Genomic DNA, 18,331 nt, shown 5'->3' with positions numbered 1-18,331 from the left:
GTGTTTGTATCTAAATGGAAAGTCTTTAAAATATATTTGAAAAAGAATTATAGCAGCTTAAATTCTGTCGCAGCATTTGATTAACTTCAGTAGTAGCTTCAAGAATGATGTGAGATCTATGATAAATTAAGATGCAGTTAAAAAAAAGAGAGAGAAGCAGTGCGGCAGTGCTAAGTTGTGAGCAGAAGTGCTGGAGGGCTGACACAATATACCAGCATCACTGCTCAAAAAATCATAGAATCAGAGAGCTGGAAGGGACCATGAGGGTCATTTAGTCCAACCCCCTGCAAGGCAGGAATCTTTCGCCCAACCTGGGGCTCAAACTCATGACCCTCGTGCTCTATCAACTGAGCTACCCAGCTGCCACAAATTGAACCCTTGCCAAGTAGAATCCTGCCGTACCCTAACCCTGTTTTGTGTTAACTAACACTGGCCTAGTCTGACACTAGAATTAAGTAAAGGTAACTTGTGTTTTTACTTTAACAATAAAGTTGGATCATAAAGAAGGCTGATTGCCGAAGAATTGATGCTTTTGAATTATGGTGCTGGAGGAGACTCTTGAGAGTCCCATGGACTGCAAGAAGATCAAACCTCTCCATTCTGAAGGAAATCAGCCCTGAATGCTCACTGGAAGGACAGATCGTGAAGCTGAGGCTCCAATACTTTGGCCACCTCATGAGAAGAGAAGACTTCCTGGAAAAGACCCTGATATTGGGAAAGATGAAGGGCACAAGGAGAAGGGGACGACAGAGGACGAGATGGTTCGACAGTGTTCTCGAAGCTATCCAGCATGAATTTGACCAAACTGGGGGAGGCAGTGGAAGACAGGAGTGCCTGGCGTGCTCTGGTCCATGGGGTCACGAAGAGTCAGACACAACTAAATGACTAAACAACAACAAACTTGTGCCTTTGCTAAATTACTGATGCTGGCTTATTGTAGGGGCCGGCCACAAATGCAGAGCTGTCAAATGTTGCAACAGACTAAGAAGCAGCTCTAGCACCAGTGTGTTTTTTTCTCTCCCCCCCCCCCATCCAGCCTTACCAAACCGGCAGAGCCAAACTCACCCCACAGACACCACCCACTAAACCTAAATCCATGCAGAGCTCAATCAAGCTCTCTGCGGCACCAGACTTGCTGATTTCTCAACACACCTACATATTCCACCTACCTGCTGAGGCATGTTCCCTTTTGGCTTTCTTGAACTTCTTGGCTTTTTTCTTCCCTTCTTCCAAGGGCTCCGCAAAGGCGTCTGGGGCATCCTCCTGCATTTCGCTCTCTTCCATGTCGTCACAGCCACTCTCCTCTTGAATGGGGCTCATGCTTCTCTTCCCCACAGTGCTGGTAGCTGAAAAACTGGGGAGGGAAAGAGAGAAAAGAGGACATTCTCAGGTTCTCATGCAGAAGTTTGTTTTTGCTGCCTCCTCCCCCAACACCCAAATCCCTCTTCCTTCTGTTTTGTTTCTTTATATATAATTTTTATTAAATTTTCTGTTTTACAATTTAAAATACTCATTTTACATCCTTAAAATATCAACGACTTATTTCCCTTCTTCTCTTTCCGTGGTGCATTTTACATAGCATAAATCCTTGCATATTTTACAAAAACTATACCATTCAGTATTCCATTATATCAAAAGTTATTTACACTGTTGAATTTATCTTAATGCTGCCAGCGTTTTCAGCTATACACAATTACCATATTTTTCGCTCTATAAGACGCACCAGACCACAAGACGCACCTAGTTTTTGGAGGAGGAAAACAAGAAAAAAGATATTCTGAATCTGAGAAACCAGAACAGCAAGAGGGATCGCTGCGCAGTGAAAGCAGCAATCCCTGTTGCTGTTCTGGCTTCTGGGATAGCTGCGCAGCCTGCATTCGCTCCATAAGACGTGCACACATTTTCCCTTACTTTTTAGGAGGGGAAAAGTGAGTCTTATAGAGCAAAAAATACGGTATTTCCCATATATTCAATAGATGTTTTCCAGTCTTCTTTAAATGTATGTTTAAATCTGTAGCACGGCTCCTTATATTTTCCAATGATTTCAGTTTGGGTTCCCCCCCTGTAAAGTACAGCAATTCCCTTTTAGGTGCCCACTATCTACCCATATTAATTCTCTTAAGTGTAATAGCCTTGGCAGGAGATAGCTGTTTTCCTTTCCAGCAGATTTTTAGAGTTCTCCCTAAATCCCTTTTCCTTACGTGTCATGTAAGGACATATTTCTAAGCCATTCTGGGAGCCCTTTCAGCTGAAGAATGGGATGAAAATGTTTAAAATAAAATCAGTGATTCTTGCACAGTATTACCAATTGAACAAGATGGGATGAATTCAATGCACTGGCTTTGAGGTTTTTTTCTCCCTACAGTCAAGCTTTGTGAAATAAATAACATAGAACAATGTTCACATGACCTTTGTTCCAAAACAGCCACGCTGGTTGCTGGTTCATTCACAGGCTTAGTTCAAGGTGCTCACATTAAGTGTTTAAAGCCTTATATGGCTCAGGTCTCAGATATCTGAAAGGTTGCATCCTTCCCTACAGACCGTCTCGGGTATCAAGACTGCCAGAGGGGGACCTCTTGGGAGTTCCAACACCCCTGGAATTTTGGGAGGTGGCGGCTCAGGATAGAACATTCCTCTGTGGGAACCCCTAATCTGCAGAAACCCTGCCCCTGCAGAGGTGTGTCGAGCCTCTTCATTGGACATCTTCCACTGAGTGCTGAAGACACACCCTTTTACCCTGACAGCTATACAGTGGTACCTCAGGTTAAGAACTTAATTCATTTCGGAGGTCTGTTCTTAACCTGAAACTGTTCTTAACCTGAAGCACCACTTTAGCTAATGGGGCCTCCTGCTGCCGCTGCACGATTTCTGTTCTCATCCTGAAGCGAAGTTCTTAACCCGAGGTAATATTTCTGGGTTAGCGGAGTCTGTAACCTGAAGCGTATGTAACCCGAGGTACCACTGTGATGATGATGATGATGACGACGACGACGACGACGACGACGACGACGACAACAACAACAACAACAACAACAACAACAACAATAATTTATTTCTACCCCGCCCATCTACAACAACAACAACAACAATTTATTTCTACCCCGCCCATCTGGCTGGGTTTCCCCAGCCACTCTGGGCGGCTTTCAACAGAACATTAAAAACAGAATAAAACTTCAAACATTAAAAACTTCCCTAAACAGGGCTGCCTTCAGTTGTCTTCTAAAAGTCAGATAGTTGTTTATTTCCTTGACATCTGATAGGAGGGCACCACCACCGAGAAGGCCCTCTGCCTGGTTCCCTGTAACCTCACTTCTCGCAGTGAGGGAATCGCCAGAAGGCCCTCAGCTTAGGCATTTTGCTTCGGGGAACCCGCCTCTCTTGTTCCACGTGAAACGGTTTGACCCGTTTTATAACTGCAACAGCTGTATCTGTTTTTATAACATTGTTGTAATCTGCCCTGGGACCTTATCGTAGAATGGTTCATCTAATTGCAACCGCAGGAGAATCTCAACTAAAGAGCCCATGACAGATAGCCACCCAACCTCTGCTCAAAATCCTCCGAGAATGAGCGCTTGCCACCTCCGGAGGGAATCAAACAGCTCTTACTGCAAGAAAGCTCTCCCTGCTGCTTAGTCGGAATCTCCTTTCTTGTAACTTGAAAGCCACGGGTTCAAGTCCTACCCTCCATGCCGAAGGGCGGGTGTGAAGTCTTACAAATGGGAATACCTGGGCATCTTCGAAATGCATGGAAAAGTGCCTCTCACCTGTTTGGGTTGTAGTACCGGTTTTGAAGCACGTACGGAGCGGCCTGTGTTTTCAGCCGCTTTCCCTCCATCTCCTTCCAACCATCTTCCGTCCATTTCCTCTTGCCCTGCCTCTTCTCCTCGTGCTTCTTCTCCACGTATTCTGCGTAGGTCTGGATTCTGTAGCTTTCGGCGTACTTGCTGGTGTTCACGGCTGCAGGATACAACGGGACAGATAGTTAACACTGAAGCAAACTGGAGCCAGGAGAAACCTCTATTCGCCAGCCACATTCTATTTACAGCCGTACCTTGGAAGTCGAACGGAATCCGTTCCGGAAGTCCGTTCGACTTCCAAAATGTTCGAAAACCAAATCGTGGCTTCTGATTGGCCACAGGAAGCTCCAGCAGCAAATCAGAAGCCATGGAAGCCTCGTCGGACATTCGGGGCCCCCAAAAAGTTTGCAAACCGGAACAATCACTTCCGGGTTTGCGGCATTCGGGAGCCAAAACATCCAAGTTCCAGGGCGTTCAACAACCAAGGTATGACTGTATTTAGATTGTTTCTATACCATTTTACAGGCGTTGGGGGTGGGGTGGGGCAAAGGAGGAAATCTCTTAAGAGGTTTACAGCACCTCTGGAAACATTAGAAAGGCAACACTGCAGAATATCTGACTACAGAGGCCCCTTCTCCCAAATACAGTGGTGCCCCGCAAGACGAATGCCTCGCAAGACGAAAAATCCGCTAGACAAAAGGGTTTTCCGTTTTTCGAGGCGCTTCGCAAGACGAATTTCCCTATGGGCTTGCTTTGCAAGACGAAAACGTCTTGCGAGTCTTGCGAGTTTTTTCCCTTCCCCCCCTTTTTCTAAGCCGCTAAGCCGCTAATAGGGATGCTTGGCAAGACGATAAAACCGCTAGACAAAGAGACTCGCGGAACGGATTATTTTCGTCTTGCGAGGCACCACTGTATAAGCACCGAAAGAAGGAAGTCGAGGTCGGAACAGGACGTTGTAAAGGCACATCAAATAATAAATAAATACAACATTCAAAGAAGCAAAATGAGCAGCAAAACAAAGCAGCCTTTTAAAAGCCGGAAGCACTACGAAGTAAAAAATCAGGTATAAAAATGCCACACTAGAGCAGGGATGGGAAATCTCAGGATCTGATCCAAATGCATCTCTCCCGGGTGCTGGGAACTGTAGCTCAGTGAGGGTGTCTCCCAACAACCCCCCCAGAATTCCATAACCAACCCTGGATCGCTCATTGCTGTTTCTAGCACTGAGGTCTGCCAGGCTGAAAGGTCTTATTTAAGCGAATTTACTTTTCCTTAACTACAAAAAAGTAATGCAAATGGTCTACTGCAGAGCTTTTGAAACTGTGTCGCGACACATTAGTGTTTCGGCTTAAAGTGTGTAGTTGTGTGAACGCTCCCTGCGCACTTCCCGGGTCTGGAAGGGGGTTAGTTTAACCTTGCTAGCAAAACTGAATTACTATTATCGCGAAATGATGTATGTCTAAAAAGTGCGTCACCAACATGAAAAGTTTGGAAAGCTCTGGTTTATTCAGTTCTGCTCAGATGGAACAACCCCCAGCCCTGTAGCCTAAAGACGATGAGTCTTTTTCTCAATCTGCAGGGAGCGTTTGTGAGAAACACTTTCTGAACCCACACCCTTTAAAAATATTTCTTTGTAGGCAACCTTTTCCTTGATTTTCCTCCAGGTCTTGTGCAACCCAATGTATTACCCGGAAAGAGAGTCGCCCTCATTGATTCCTGCGTTTTGAATCTTTGGCTAATGACGACACATTTTCAGTTTGCACAGAGTTTTCCACCCCTTTCCACAATAAATCTATGATTTCTTAACAGCTGTTAAGACTTATACCACATCCCACGCCGTATGATTAAAGCACATTTATTCCACTTTGAAGATTCATGGCTTCTTCTTCTTCCCCAGCCCAGAATCCTGGGAACTACCATCTATTACTATATTTATATTTATATTGTTGTTTTTGTTGTTATAACGCTCTTCATCTGAGGACCACAGGGTGGCTTACGATAGAAAAGCAAAAATATGTAACATAGTAACCAAACAAAAAACAATACCTCCATTTAAAATTTCCATAAATCTTTGGCACGGGGGAGCTGTGACTCTTTAAAGTAGAATACAAGTGCTTTAGAATTATTGAATTGTAGAGTTGTGAGGGACCCCAGGGAACATCCAGTCCACCCCCTGCAGTGCAGGAATCTCTCATCCAATACAGGACTCGAACCCACAGCCCTGAGATTAAGAGTCTCGTGCTCTAACCGGCTGAGCTATCCCTCACATGTGATGTGGACATTGGGGCCGGCCCACACATTTTGGCACCTGAGGCGAGCCACAAAATGGCGCCCCCTAGAAGGGAAGAAGGTGTGTGGGGGGGGAGTGAAGATCAACACAGGGAACAAGGTGGGGGTGGGATCAGATCAACCTTTCCCAATGGTTTGTAGGGGAAACGCGGAAGACCGCTGTAATTTTGAGGAGTTAGATGACATGGCTCTTTCCCTTTACACCCCGGTTTAAAGTTTGCCGATTCACGCTGGCATAACTTGTTTTCCACACACCTGTGCCAGGTGTTTCCTGGGTCTCCTGTGTTCTAAGTGCTGATTGGCTAAGTGGGGAGGATACCCTGTTGCAGTGAACTGGGTTGGAGACTCTCAGCTGCTCCGCATTCCTGTTGAGTTGCACCTGGTGTCCCGGGCTGATCATGAGTGATGCCTGCTAACTAGGTGCCGTCAATCAAAGTTGGCTAGAAAAGCTGTAGGTTGAAGGGGCTCACAGAGCTTCTTCACAGGTCGAGGTACCAGATGTTGTGAGACTATCGGCCGGGGTCTCTCGCTACTCTACCTGGAGCTCTGGGCAGCTGAAGGGGAGATTGTGTGTGACTTCTGTCTGGTGTGCTATAATTCATGGGTAGGCAAACTAAGGCCAGGGGGCCGGATGCGGCCCAATCGCCTTCTAAATCCGGCCCATGGACTGTCCGGGAAACAGCGTGTTTTTACATGAGTAAAAGAATGTGTCCTTTTCTTTAAAATGCATCTCTGGGTTATTTGTGGGGCCTGCCTGGCGTTTTTACAGGAGTAGAATGTGTGCTTTTATTTAAAATGCATCTCTGGGTTATTTGTGGGGCATAGGAATTCGTTCATTCCCCCGCAACCCAATATAGTCCGGCTCCCCACAAGGCCTGAGGGTCAGTGGACCAGCCCCCTGCTGAAAAAGTTTGCTGAACCCTGCTATAATTTGCGTTTTGTATGCCTGTTGCTATCTGTTAACCTTATGCAAATAGAGCATTACTTCTTCTTCATCCACCGGTGTGCTAATTGGCTCCAGATCCGGAGAACCCTGCCCTTGGCAGAACACGGTTGAAGTGGGAATCTAAGGCCTGCTCTGAATCATGCTGGGTGGGCGCAGAGCCCATGAGACCGAAGAGGGCAGCTCCCTCCATTTCTTCCCTTGGGGTGGGAGGAGACCAGCAGCACCTCCGGTTCACGAAAAGGTGGCTGTCGAAGAGGCATGGAGGCGGCGGATCTAGGCTCCAAGGAGTGCGCTGCAGCCACTGCCACCACCGTGGCAGAAATAGCGGGTGATGCGCTCCTTGGATCTGCTGCCCCGTGTATCCTGCCGCCCGAAGTGGTCACCTTGCCTTGCCTCATGGGTGGGCCGGCCCTGGCAGATGCGACCCTAATATTCTGAGGACTGGCTGTGCCGACTGGGGCTGCATTCCCCACTCCTGATTTGACCTGTGTGTGTGCGTCCAAATTTTTAAAATTCTAGTAACCTTTTGGCTAGCAACTTCCTCCCTCCCTAGGTTAGCAGGAGGTCTGAGGCAGTGTTTCCCAACCTTGTGCCTCCAGCTGTTTTTGAACTACAACTCCCATCATCCCTGCCTAGCAAGACCAGTGGCAAGGGATGATGGGAATTGTAGTCTAAAAACAGCTGGAGGCACAAGGTTGGGAAACACTGGTCTGAGGGAACAAGTTGGGACGCATTTTCCAAAGTTTCTGGGAAAATAGACAGCAAAAACACAACTCATCAATGTTTTGCTTCTGTTTTGTGTGTGTGTGTGGGGGGGCTTTTCCTTACAGACTGGTGGCGGTTCCTTCTTTTGCCTTGGTGGTTTCCCGCAACATCCCAAAGAAGGAGCAAACCTTACTGTTGGATCGGAGTTTCCCCGAGATCTGCTCTCTAGAATTAAAGAATATGAAGAAGACTGGCAGAAGGGATGTGGAGAAGAGTTAAGAGCCTCGGACATAAGATCTCCAGGTTGATGGACTGTATGGGGTTGATGGAAGGGACTGGCAGAGGCTGAGACCAGGAAGAGGAGACGGTGTAGGAAGATTGGAAAATTTAAAGTCTATATAGGGAAATTTCGTAAAATTTAACGAGGGATAGAAAAATCTTGGAATGAAATTTAATGGCCTTAGTGGAAACGTTTTAAGAGGTTAAGTGTAAATAGGTATATTAGTTTTAATGGGAAATAAGCTTAAAAATATTTTAAGACAAAGGAATTGCTGAGATAACTTATAGAAGTGGAATACAAAAAGGGAGGTGAGAGGAGGTCAATGAAACAAGGGAATGAAAGATAGATTATGGTAAAGGTATGATGTGTGTTTTTAAATTGTTTTTGTTTAGTTTAGTTTAGTTTATTGTGTTTAGGCATTAAGGTTGTGTTTTGTATTGTCTATATTGTATTGTTCCTTTTGTTCTTTTTCTTCTTTTTTGTATGTTTTAAAAGGAATAAATATCATTTAAAAAAAAACACCTTTCTGTGGGTGTTCCCTCTCTCACACACGCACACACGCACTCCCGGAGGTTTCGCCCTCGCAATCCTGCAGCTTCCCTTCAAGTCCCAGCAACTTTGCAAACCCGCTGCCTTTCATCTCCCTGCCAAGCTCGGGCGCAAAGCCAGCCACCTCTCATTGGTGAGTCAGCAAAACCCCTTGGCTGCCAGCTGATGCCCCTTGGCTGTTTCCAGTCCGACTGCTTAGAGGAAAGTGATGTACAACGGCTGTTGTAGGTGGATGAGCTGTTGCTGGAGAGTCACTTCCATGCGCCAAGATGTTCAGCTCCATGCAGCCAACACTTAAGAGCTGTATCCAACACTAGGCCTACTCAAGAGCAGGCCCACTGAAATGAATGGGCTTGACGGTCCTCCTATCCATAAATTTCAACAGCGTTGGAGACAACCTGCACTCTCAGTCGTTCCAAAGGAGGAACCACCAAACTACCAAACTGAATTTTAACAGGGACAAATGTAAGGTTTTACACTCGGGCAAGCAAAACCACCTGCACATGTGGAAATGATCTAGGCGTCTTGGTGGACCACAAGCTTAATGTAAGCTAACCGTGTGATGCAGTAGTGCCAAAAAAAGAGAGGAAAAAAGCGAATGCTAGTCTAGGCTGCATCAAAATAATAATAATAATAATAATAATAATAATAATAATAATAATAATAATAAATAAATAAATACCCCGCCCATCTGGCTGGGTTTCCCCAGCCACTCTGGGTGGATCCCAACAGATATTAATAATAATAATAATACAAAAGTGATTAAACATTAAAAAACTTCCCTAAACAGGGCTACCTTCAGATGTCTTCTAAAAGTCAGTGTTTTTATTTCCTTGACATCTGATGTGAGGGCATTCCACAGGGCAGGCACCACTACTGAGAAGGCCCTCTGTCTGCTTCTCTGTAACCTCGCTTCTCACAGCGAGGGAACCGCCAGAAGGCCCTCGGAGCTGGACCTCAGTGTCTGGGCTGAATGATAGGGGTGGAGACGCTCCTTCAGGTATACTGGGCTGAGGCCATTTAGGGCTTTAAAGGTCAGCACCTTTAAAGTGAATTGTGCTCAGAAACGTACTGGGAGCCAATGTAGATCTTTCAGGACCGGTGTTTCAGAAGCATAGTTTCCAGATCAAGGGAAGTCATAGTGCCGCTCTATTCTGCCTTGGGTCTGACCGCACCTGGAGTACTGTGTCCAGTTCTGGGCAATAAAATTGTAAGAAGGATATTGAGAAGCTGGAACAAGTGCAGAAGAGGGTGACCTCAAGCCTCCTTCCCCAAGCCCAGTGCCTTGTTTACCTGGCTTTTGGAAAGCAGTGCAAGGGTGGGGGGGGGGCACATCAAATGTTGCCACCAAAAAAGGGCCTTAGGCCATGAGCTGGACCACCCCGATCTAGGTTTTCTGACAGGGGTCTCTCCCAGCCCTGCCTGGAAGTGCTCAGGAGACCTTTTGTCTGTGAAATACATGCTGCGCTATGGCCCTTCCGCAATACAGTGTCCACTGATCACACGAGCAGAGCTGTAAAAACCTGCTCAGAAAAGTGGCCTCTTAGTAGCCACTTGCCACAGTTTGGACCCTCTCCAGTTCAAGGCAGGCAGCAAGGAATTCCTCGAGCAGCAGATCAAAGGACAAAACACAAGGACAGTGTCACAAAAGCCATTTAAAGTCCCTGGCAGGGCTCTCCTAGCAAAGGATGATCAGCCAAGCCCGGCTCAGGCAGAGGGATCCCGAAGGGATGCAAAAACACAAAGGCCCGCTTTCACCACGGAACGAAGAAGAAGAAGAAGAAGAAGAAGAAGAAGAAGAAGAAGAAGAAGAAGAGAACGAGGAGGAGGAGGAGGAGGAGGAGGAAGTAGAAGAGGAGGAAGTAGAAGAGGAGGAGGAGGAAGAGGAGGAGGAGGAAGAAGAAGAAAAGGAGGAGGAGGAGGAGGAGGAGGAAGAAGAATCCCCCACCAATCTGGCTGGCTTGCTCCAGCCACTCTGGGCAGCTTCCTACACATATAAAAACATAACAGGTATACTACTACTACTACTACTAATAATAATGCTGCCCCCCCCCCCACAAATGCTGCGGTCCTCAGGCTGAGAAGGGTGCCTACTCCTGTTTCAAAGTGCACTGCATGTTTTAAAATGCAATCATTGCTTTTTAAATTATGCCTCCCCCCCCCCCCGATGATGCTCTGGAGATGAGACAAGGCAAAAATCTAAGCCAGCTGACAAGAGGCCGACATTCACGGCTGACAATCTCAAACAGGCCTTTTACCGTCCTGTTTTTCCAGATGACACTTTGGAGATTAGCTTTTACGATGCGTTGTGCATCACTTCCAAGCTACAGCGGCGGCAGAAAATGCACCTCGTTCCCTACGTTGCCCGTGGGACAAACAAAAATAAAAACAAACCGCTCTGAATTATTAACTGAAACACATCAAAACCCAAGATGCAGACAGATAACGGGAGCACAGGAAAACAGCAGATGAGCGAGAGTCTCATTGCAGGGTATTTGTGAACTACATAAGCCCAAAGGCTGTTCCCCTCCCTTCCTCAAACCCCCTGAATAATAATAATAATAATAATAATAATAATAATAATAATAATAATTTTTATTTATACCCTGCCCTTCCCGGTTCAAAAACCGGGCTCAGGGCAGCTAACAACAAATTTTAAACACTTAATTTTAAAAGCAGCATAAAATACAGGATAAAAACATGAATAACAATAAAATTCAAAAATCAAAAATCAATTTAGGGGAAATAAGCATGTTTTCTCCCTTTCCCCAACCTGCTCAAAAGATTTTTTCTCGCACCAAAAGCTATTCCTTTTCACACTATCTCGTCTTCGCCTTTAGACAAATGCTGGGCAGTATCCCACGGGAGACATTAAATCACTGCAGAGGGCATTCTAGAACTTCCTTAAAAGGCAGCAGCTAAGCCACAGATGTCACAGTGAAAAGTTGTCGTTTTCAGCCACCCGGCAAGCCTTGCATTCCAATATTGGGCTGGTTGGTGTGGGCAAGTCAGGCAGGTGGTTAAAACAGGCTCTCCTCATCAGCTCTGATTCTATAGACAATCGTACTGCAGTTTGGAGCACAATTACTCTTGCCTATATATCCTTATTTATGTATTTAGCTAGCAAAATTTAATGCCACTTCATTAAAAAAAAACAACCACACACCTCTAAGCGGCTTACATGCGATGATGTAAAACATTCATTAAAACAGCAATAACCACCAACGTTAAAATCAGCAAATAAAATGATCAAAATATAGATAAAATCTGTATTGTTAGCCATATCCCGACAACGCTGTACAACTTTATGCTTTTCCCAGGTAAAGGTAAAGGGACCCCTGACCATTAGGTCCAGTCGTGGCCGACTCTGGGGTTGCGGCGCTCATCTCGCTTTACTGGCCGAGGGAGCCGGCGTACAGCTTCCGGGTCATGTGGCCAGCAGGACTAAGCCGCTTCTGGCGAACCAGAGCAGCGCACGGTAACGCCGTTTACCTTCACGCTGGAGTGGTACCTATTGATCTACCTGCACTTTGATGTGCTTTCGAACTGCTAGGTTGGCAGGAGCGGGGACTGAACAACGGGAGCTCACCCCGTTGTGGGAATTCAAACCGCCAACCTTCTGATCGGCAAGTCCTAGGCTCTGTGGTTTAACCCACAGCGCCACCCGCGTCCCAGTGGTGTTCCCAGGTTGGACATCAAAAGACTCACCACTAAATTCTAGCCTCTAGCTGAGGTTATCTTCCCCCTCCATTAGTTTTTGTCACAGGTCTATCTAAAGTCCATCTTTGTCCTGAGGGAATGAGAGATCTAAGCTTTTAAAAGGCTTCTGTTTTTGGTACCTAGACCCTACTGTTTTATTACATAGTTTTGGTCGATCCTTACCATTTTAATGTATTAAAAAAAAAAAAAAAAAACCTTCGTGAGTTTCACCTGAAAAGTGGTATGTCAGTATCCTGAACAAATAAACCTAACAGTATATCGTATTGGCCCAAATATAAGCCGCACCTTTAAAATTCAAGGGAAAAAGAAGACAATACCCAAATATAAGCCGCTCCCTTAAAATTGGGTTACAGGCTGAAAATCACTGTGGTTGGTACAATTGTAACTCCGAGCCAATTTAAGCCTTTGTTCTTGCGAGCCCCACCCGCAAATGGCAAATGAACAGTCTCAAGCTCGCAAATCGGCAACAAAACATTTTTTTCCTTCTGTTTTACCGTATGTCTGTTTCAGCAGCGCTATCGTAAAAGCCAATTTTTGTAAGGTCGCAAATTTAAGCCATACTTTTAACTTTTCACGGTTGGAATTTGGGGGGGAAAGTGCGGCTTATATTCAGGCCAATACGGTATATCCCACATTATATACCGGATGTTGCTGAACTACAACTCCCATCAGCCCCACCAAGGATGCCCAAAGGCTAGGGATTATGGGAGTCATAGTTCAGCAGCACCTGAAGAGCCATCTATCTATCTATCAGCTTTGCATGCAGAAGGTCACAGGTTTAATCCTCAGCATTTCTAGGCTTGGCTGGGACAGATTCCCTCTCTGAAATCCCAGAGAGGGGCTGCCAGTCAGAGTAGACAATACTGACCTAGATGGACTCGGTATAGGGCAGCGCTTTCAGTTTTTATGCTGTTCCAGCACAAGAAGGCAAGGGGGAAATGTAGACTCTGGAAAACTGAATCCCTGCATCTGAAATCTGATGGTGTTGTTGGGATGATGCGGAAGACACTTTTAAAGATTATTCAGGTGGCGTTTAACACCACTTGAGGCTGTGTATTGGAAGCGGGTGGGAGGGAGGAGCACATGTCAAATATCACAGCGGAAAGGATTCGTGCGTGGCCTTCTAGGCAAGAACTGGAAGGGCACCCTGCCTGCCTGGGGTTTTATATTCTTGAAGGTTTCTCCAGCTCGTTGCAAAAGAATTCAGAGCACGACCTTTGTACGCTGTTAGCGATGGAAATAGAAGCTTGGTGCGTTTTGCAGTGAGGAGGAGCGGAGAGGGGAGATGAAATCCCTGCAGTGAAACAGATAGCTTGAGCCAGCTGGACAGAGAAATCTGCTCAAGGGCTCATTTCTTTCGCAGCCGAATCCTACGAAGGTTTAACTCAGCATTCAGTAAACTGGGCTACCGCGAAAGTGGTCAGGATGGGAGCCCAAACGGGGACCCTGCTGCGAAAGAAATCTGACGGCCTATGCTGAAAGAACCACGTAAGGGGGTGGGGGGAAATAACACAGCTCTATTCCACATTTGCCTCTACAAGAAATCGTGCAGCGCAAAAAGGGGCAGGCTCCATAGCAGTGCGCCACCTGCACTACATGCGTAAAGGGGATGCGAGTGGCGCTGCGGTCTAAACCACTGAGCCTCTTGGGCTTGCTGGTCAGAATGTTGGCGGTTCAAATCCCCATGACGGGGTGAGCTCCCGTTGCTCTGTCCCAGCTCCTGCCAACCTAGAAATTTGAAAGCACGCCAGTGCAAGTAGATAAATAGGTACCACATTGGCGGGAAGGTAAACAGCGTTTCCGTGTGCTCTGGTTTCTGTCACAGTGTTCCGTTGTGCCAGAAACGGTTTAGCCATGCTGGCCACATGACCTGGAAAGCTGTCTGCGGACAAGCGCAGGCTCCCTTGGCTTGAAAGCTAGTTGAGCGCCACAACCCCGTAGTCGCCTTTGACTGGACTTAACTGTCCAGGGGTCCTTTACCAGGGGTCCTGCTTAAAGCAGCGTCATACCACTTCAAACCACCATGATTTCCCACCAGAGAATCCTGGGCACTGTAGTTTTAAGGTGCTAAGAGTTGTCAGGAGAGCTACGGTTCCCAGAGTTCCCTGGGAAGAAGGGCTGATTTGTTAAAACCACCATGGAAAACGTAACTCTGGGAGATGAAGAGGACTCTCCTAAGAACTCTCAGCACCCTTAACAGCTCCCAGGATTGTTTGGGGAGGACTGTTCAAAGTAGTGTGACACTGCTTTAAAGGTGTCGCGCAGACGGGGCATGGGTCTCTCAGGCTACGAGGCCAGGATCAAGGTACTTGTACAGTCGTACCTTGGTTTTCGAACAGCTTAGTTCCCAAACATTTTGGCTCCCGAATCCCGCAAACCCGGAAGTGAGTGTTCCAATTTGTGAACCTTTTTGGAAGTCGGCTTCCAATTGGCTGCACGAGCTTCCTGCAGCCAATCGGAAGCCGCGCTTTGGCTTACGAATGTTTTGGAAGTCGAACGGACATCCGGAACAGATTCCATTCGACTTCCAAGGTACGACTGTATTAATTTCACATGGAGGAGGCACACAAAGAAGGGCCTCCAATGATGAACACAGAGTCTCGGTCGGTTTATGTCCTGCCAATAAGAGCATAAGAATGCTGGATCAGGCCAAAGGCCCCTCTAGGCCAGCATCCTGTTCTCACAGCGGCTGACTAGATACCTGTGGGAAGCCCAAAAGATGGACATGAGCGTCCAGTCGTCTGCTCACCCATGACTCCCAGTAACGAATACTCAGAGGCACACTGGCTGTGACAGAACCTGGCCCCCATGCCAGCAAGCCTTGCCCCTTGCCAGCTTCCGTTCATTTCAATTGGGGCCTGTGCAGGAGAACTTCCTGGAGGGCATGCCCCGGGGAGGGGGGGTGAAATTAATTGGGCAGCGTTTAAATGGCAGTGATCAGCACCATTCAAGCCCATTAACAAGATGATACAACCTTAATGCCCAGTTAAGGCACCCTGATCCCCTTCCCTCTCCTGCCGCTATGTAAGCTGACGGGGAGGATTAGCAGAAGCGAGCGAGCGAGCGCTCCTTGCAAAAAATAAACCAAAACTCGATACGCTGCACCTGCTCCTGCCCCTGAGGCGCTCTCAGCAAGCATGCCGGCCTTCCAGGATCTGCCTCCCTAGAGAGGAACAGGCCTGCAATGCAGCCCATTTGGCAGGGTATTGTGTGTCATGACAGTAGCGCATGGAACCACTTAAAACACACACACACACACACACACACATATATTCAGGGCTTGCCAGTACAGTAGTGCAAAGTAGCGCAGATTTGGGATGGTGGCTTGTCTTGTCAAGGCAAGCCTAAAAAATTGATTCCCGGTATTCCATGGAACAGCTTGCATTGCAATGGTTGTCCAACACGAAAGACCAGCTCTTTTCCACCCGTTACACTGCAATTAACAGAAAACCAACAGCATTTGCCCTCCCATTTGGGGGGTGTGTGTGTGAGAGAGAGAGAGAGTGCACATGAATCTCTCTTGCATAGCGTTTAGAACTTTTCAAAAAACTATTCTGTCCATTGCAAAGCTCTGCTTATCATCAAGTTTCCCACAGTGTTTTCCCAAGTGATAAAAACTCCCAGGCAGCTAATGGGTGGATGAGCCCCATCTGCCCCTCACTTCCCTCTACGGCACATGCAGAAACTGCTTTCTTGACCACTGGACCCACTATGGGTCTTGTCTGCTCAATCTGCTGGAGCCTGTCTTCGCTTGCAAGGGAAGTCCCTAACACATTGAGGGTTCGAGACCCATCGGCTCCCCTCACCTGGTTTAGCCAGCCAGTCGAAGCCATTTCCCTGAGTGTAGCCACTGTCTCATGCTGGCAGCTTCTAGGAGCCACAGGTGAGAGCTGAGAGCAGGGTGGGGACCAAAGGTGGACAGACCTCCCCAGCAGGAGTATGATGTGTTCCCACCAGAGATACTAAAGGTAAAGGTAAAGGGACCCCTGACCATTAGGTCCAGTCGTGGCCGACTCTGGGGTTGCGGCGCTCATCTCGCTTTATTGGCCGAGGGAGCCGACGTACAACTTCTGGATGTTTGTCCACAGACAGTTTTTCCGGGACATGTGGCCAGCATGACTAAGCCGCTTCTGGAGAACCAGAGCAGCGCACAGAAATGCCGTTTACCTTCCTGCCAGAGCGGTACCTATTTATCTACTTGCACTTTGATGTGCTTTTAAACTGCTAGGTTGGCAGGAGCAGGGACCAAACAACGGGAGCTCACCCCGTCGCTGGGATTCAAACTGCTGACCTTCTGATTGGCAAGCCCTAGGCTCTGTGGTTTAACCCACAGTGCCAGCCGCGTCCCTGCCAGAGGTACTACCCCTCCCCTAACACCCCATACACTCTGCCTTACACAAAATTGGACTATTTACCCACCGAGTCCAGTATTGTTTACTGAATACTTTGCCAGAATTCCAAGCAGAGATGAAGATCTTTCCTAACAACCTATCCTTCATTTTCTTTTTAACGGGAAATACCGATTGAAGGAGACCGTCCAGAGGCAAAGCACATGCTCTATGCCTCTGCTCCATGCCACCCCTTACTTCGATTCTTGCTTTTAAGCACCGCTTCCTCCTCTTTCTGTGCTGATGGGACTTGGCGTCCAAATCATCTGGGAGGGGACCAAGGTGGCGTCGAAGAGGAGATAGGGACGCTGCCCCACGAGGAGCGAAATTGGCAGGTCTCTAGGCATCTGGGTCCCCTGAACCAGTTCTTTACGAAACCAGCCACCCTCAGACTTTTGGCACGGACCCCGGGGTCCTGCTGAAGCAACAGGCGCCAGCTTTCAAACCAGAAAGATTTCGCTACCTGGGATGACGGCAAAGCCTCTCGTGCCCCGACACGAATTATGAAGGAGCACTTCAAAGCGGGTTCCTGCCGCTCGGAGCCTCGCAGGGAAGTGTCGATTATGGAGCTATTTATTTCACCATGAAAGGGAGATGAAGATCAGCTGGCAGCGGAGTCGCTGCAACCCATCCCTCATAACTCATGGGAATTACCTGGAAGAGCACTTTATATGGCGAATAATTACCTTGATAAGAATCTTTTAACAGATTCCCCCCACCCCCTTTACTGGAAGTAGACTAGAATGCACTGCTACAAAAAAGAAAAAGAAAAAGATGAATGGAATCTACAGAGAGAGGTGGGAGACTTGACGCCATTCCATGTTCGTTGCCGCACTTGTCTGACTGGTCTGCGGCGATTATCTTGTAACAGGCTTCTGAATGAACGTGATAGTCTGCACTTGAGCATAAGGGGCCTATGGAAATGGGGGAAACTGGCTACACCCAACTACCACCAGACTTCTAGCCTGCTAGTATATTGACCCGTTACAGCCGTACCTCGGAAGTTGAACAGAATCTGTTCCGGAAGCTCCTGCAGCCAATCGGAAGCTGCGCCGGATGTCCGGGTTCCGAAAGAACGTTCGCAAACCGGAGCACTCACTTCTGGGTTTGCAGCGTTCGGGAGTCAAAACGTACAAGTGCCAAAGTGTTAGGCTTCCAAGGTACGACTGTACAGTGGTACCTTGGTTTCCAAACTTAATCCGTTCCGGAAGTCTGTTCCAGAACCAAAGCGTTCTAAAACCAAGGCGTGCTTTCCCATAGCAAGTAGTGCAAAATGGATGAATCCGTTCCAGACTTTTAAAATTAAAAACAACCCCTCAAACAACAATTTAACATGGATTTTACTATCTAATGAGACCACTGATCCATAAAATGAAAGCAATGATCAATGCACTGTACTATAAAATAAATAAGGCAGTATTGTAGATGATAAAAATTAAGAGCAATTTTTTTTCTTACATGCACTGATGATAGTCATTGTTTGGATGGCGGGCTTTTATCCATTTCTGCAGTTACATAATCAATCAGTAGCTGAGCTGGGTTCCACACAGCACACAGTCACAAAAACAAGTCACAAAAATGAAATCACAAGTCACAGTCACAAAACAAAGTCACAAGCCATAGTCACATGTCAGTCCCATAAAACGAAGAACAAGTG

The 18,331-nt window shown here is 47.1% G+C and overlaps 1 protein-coding gene across 1 annotated transcript in view; it reads right to left on the bottom strand.

The window, feature by feature from the left end:
- Positions 1 to 18,331, bottom strand: part of PARN (poly(A)-specific ribonuclease) — a 48,698-nt gene that overhangs the window by 3,498 nt on the left and 26,869 nt on the right. Inside the window, exons 22-23 of the mRNA XM_079953818.1 lie at positions 3,765 to 3,957; positions 1,170 to 1,354 (exon numbers count right to left, since the gene is read on the bottom strand). Coding sequence (XP_079809944.1) covers positions 1,170 to 1,354; positions 3,765 to 3,957 — 378 coding nt within the window. The remainder of the gene's footprint in view (positions 1 to 1,169; positions 1,355 to 3,764; positions 3,958 to 18,331) is intronic.

The sequence above is a fragment of the Podarcis cretensis genome, assembly GCF_951804945.1.
Source record: "Podarcis cretensis genome assembly, chromosome: 14".
NCBI lineage: Eukaryota > Metazoa > Chordata > Lepidosauria > Squamata > Lacertidae > Podarcis > Podarcis cretensis.
The sequence above is the reverse complement of the archived record's forward strand: the minus strand, read 5'-3'. Positions and strand labels throughout refer to the sequence as shown.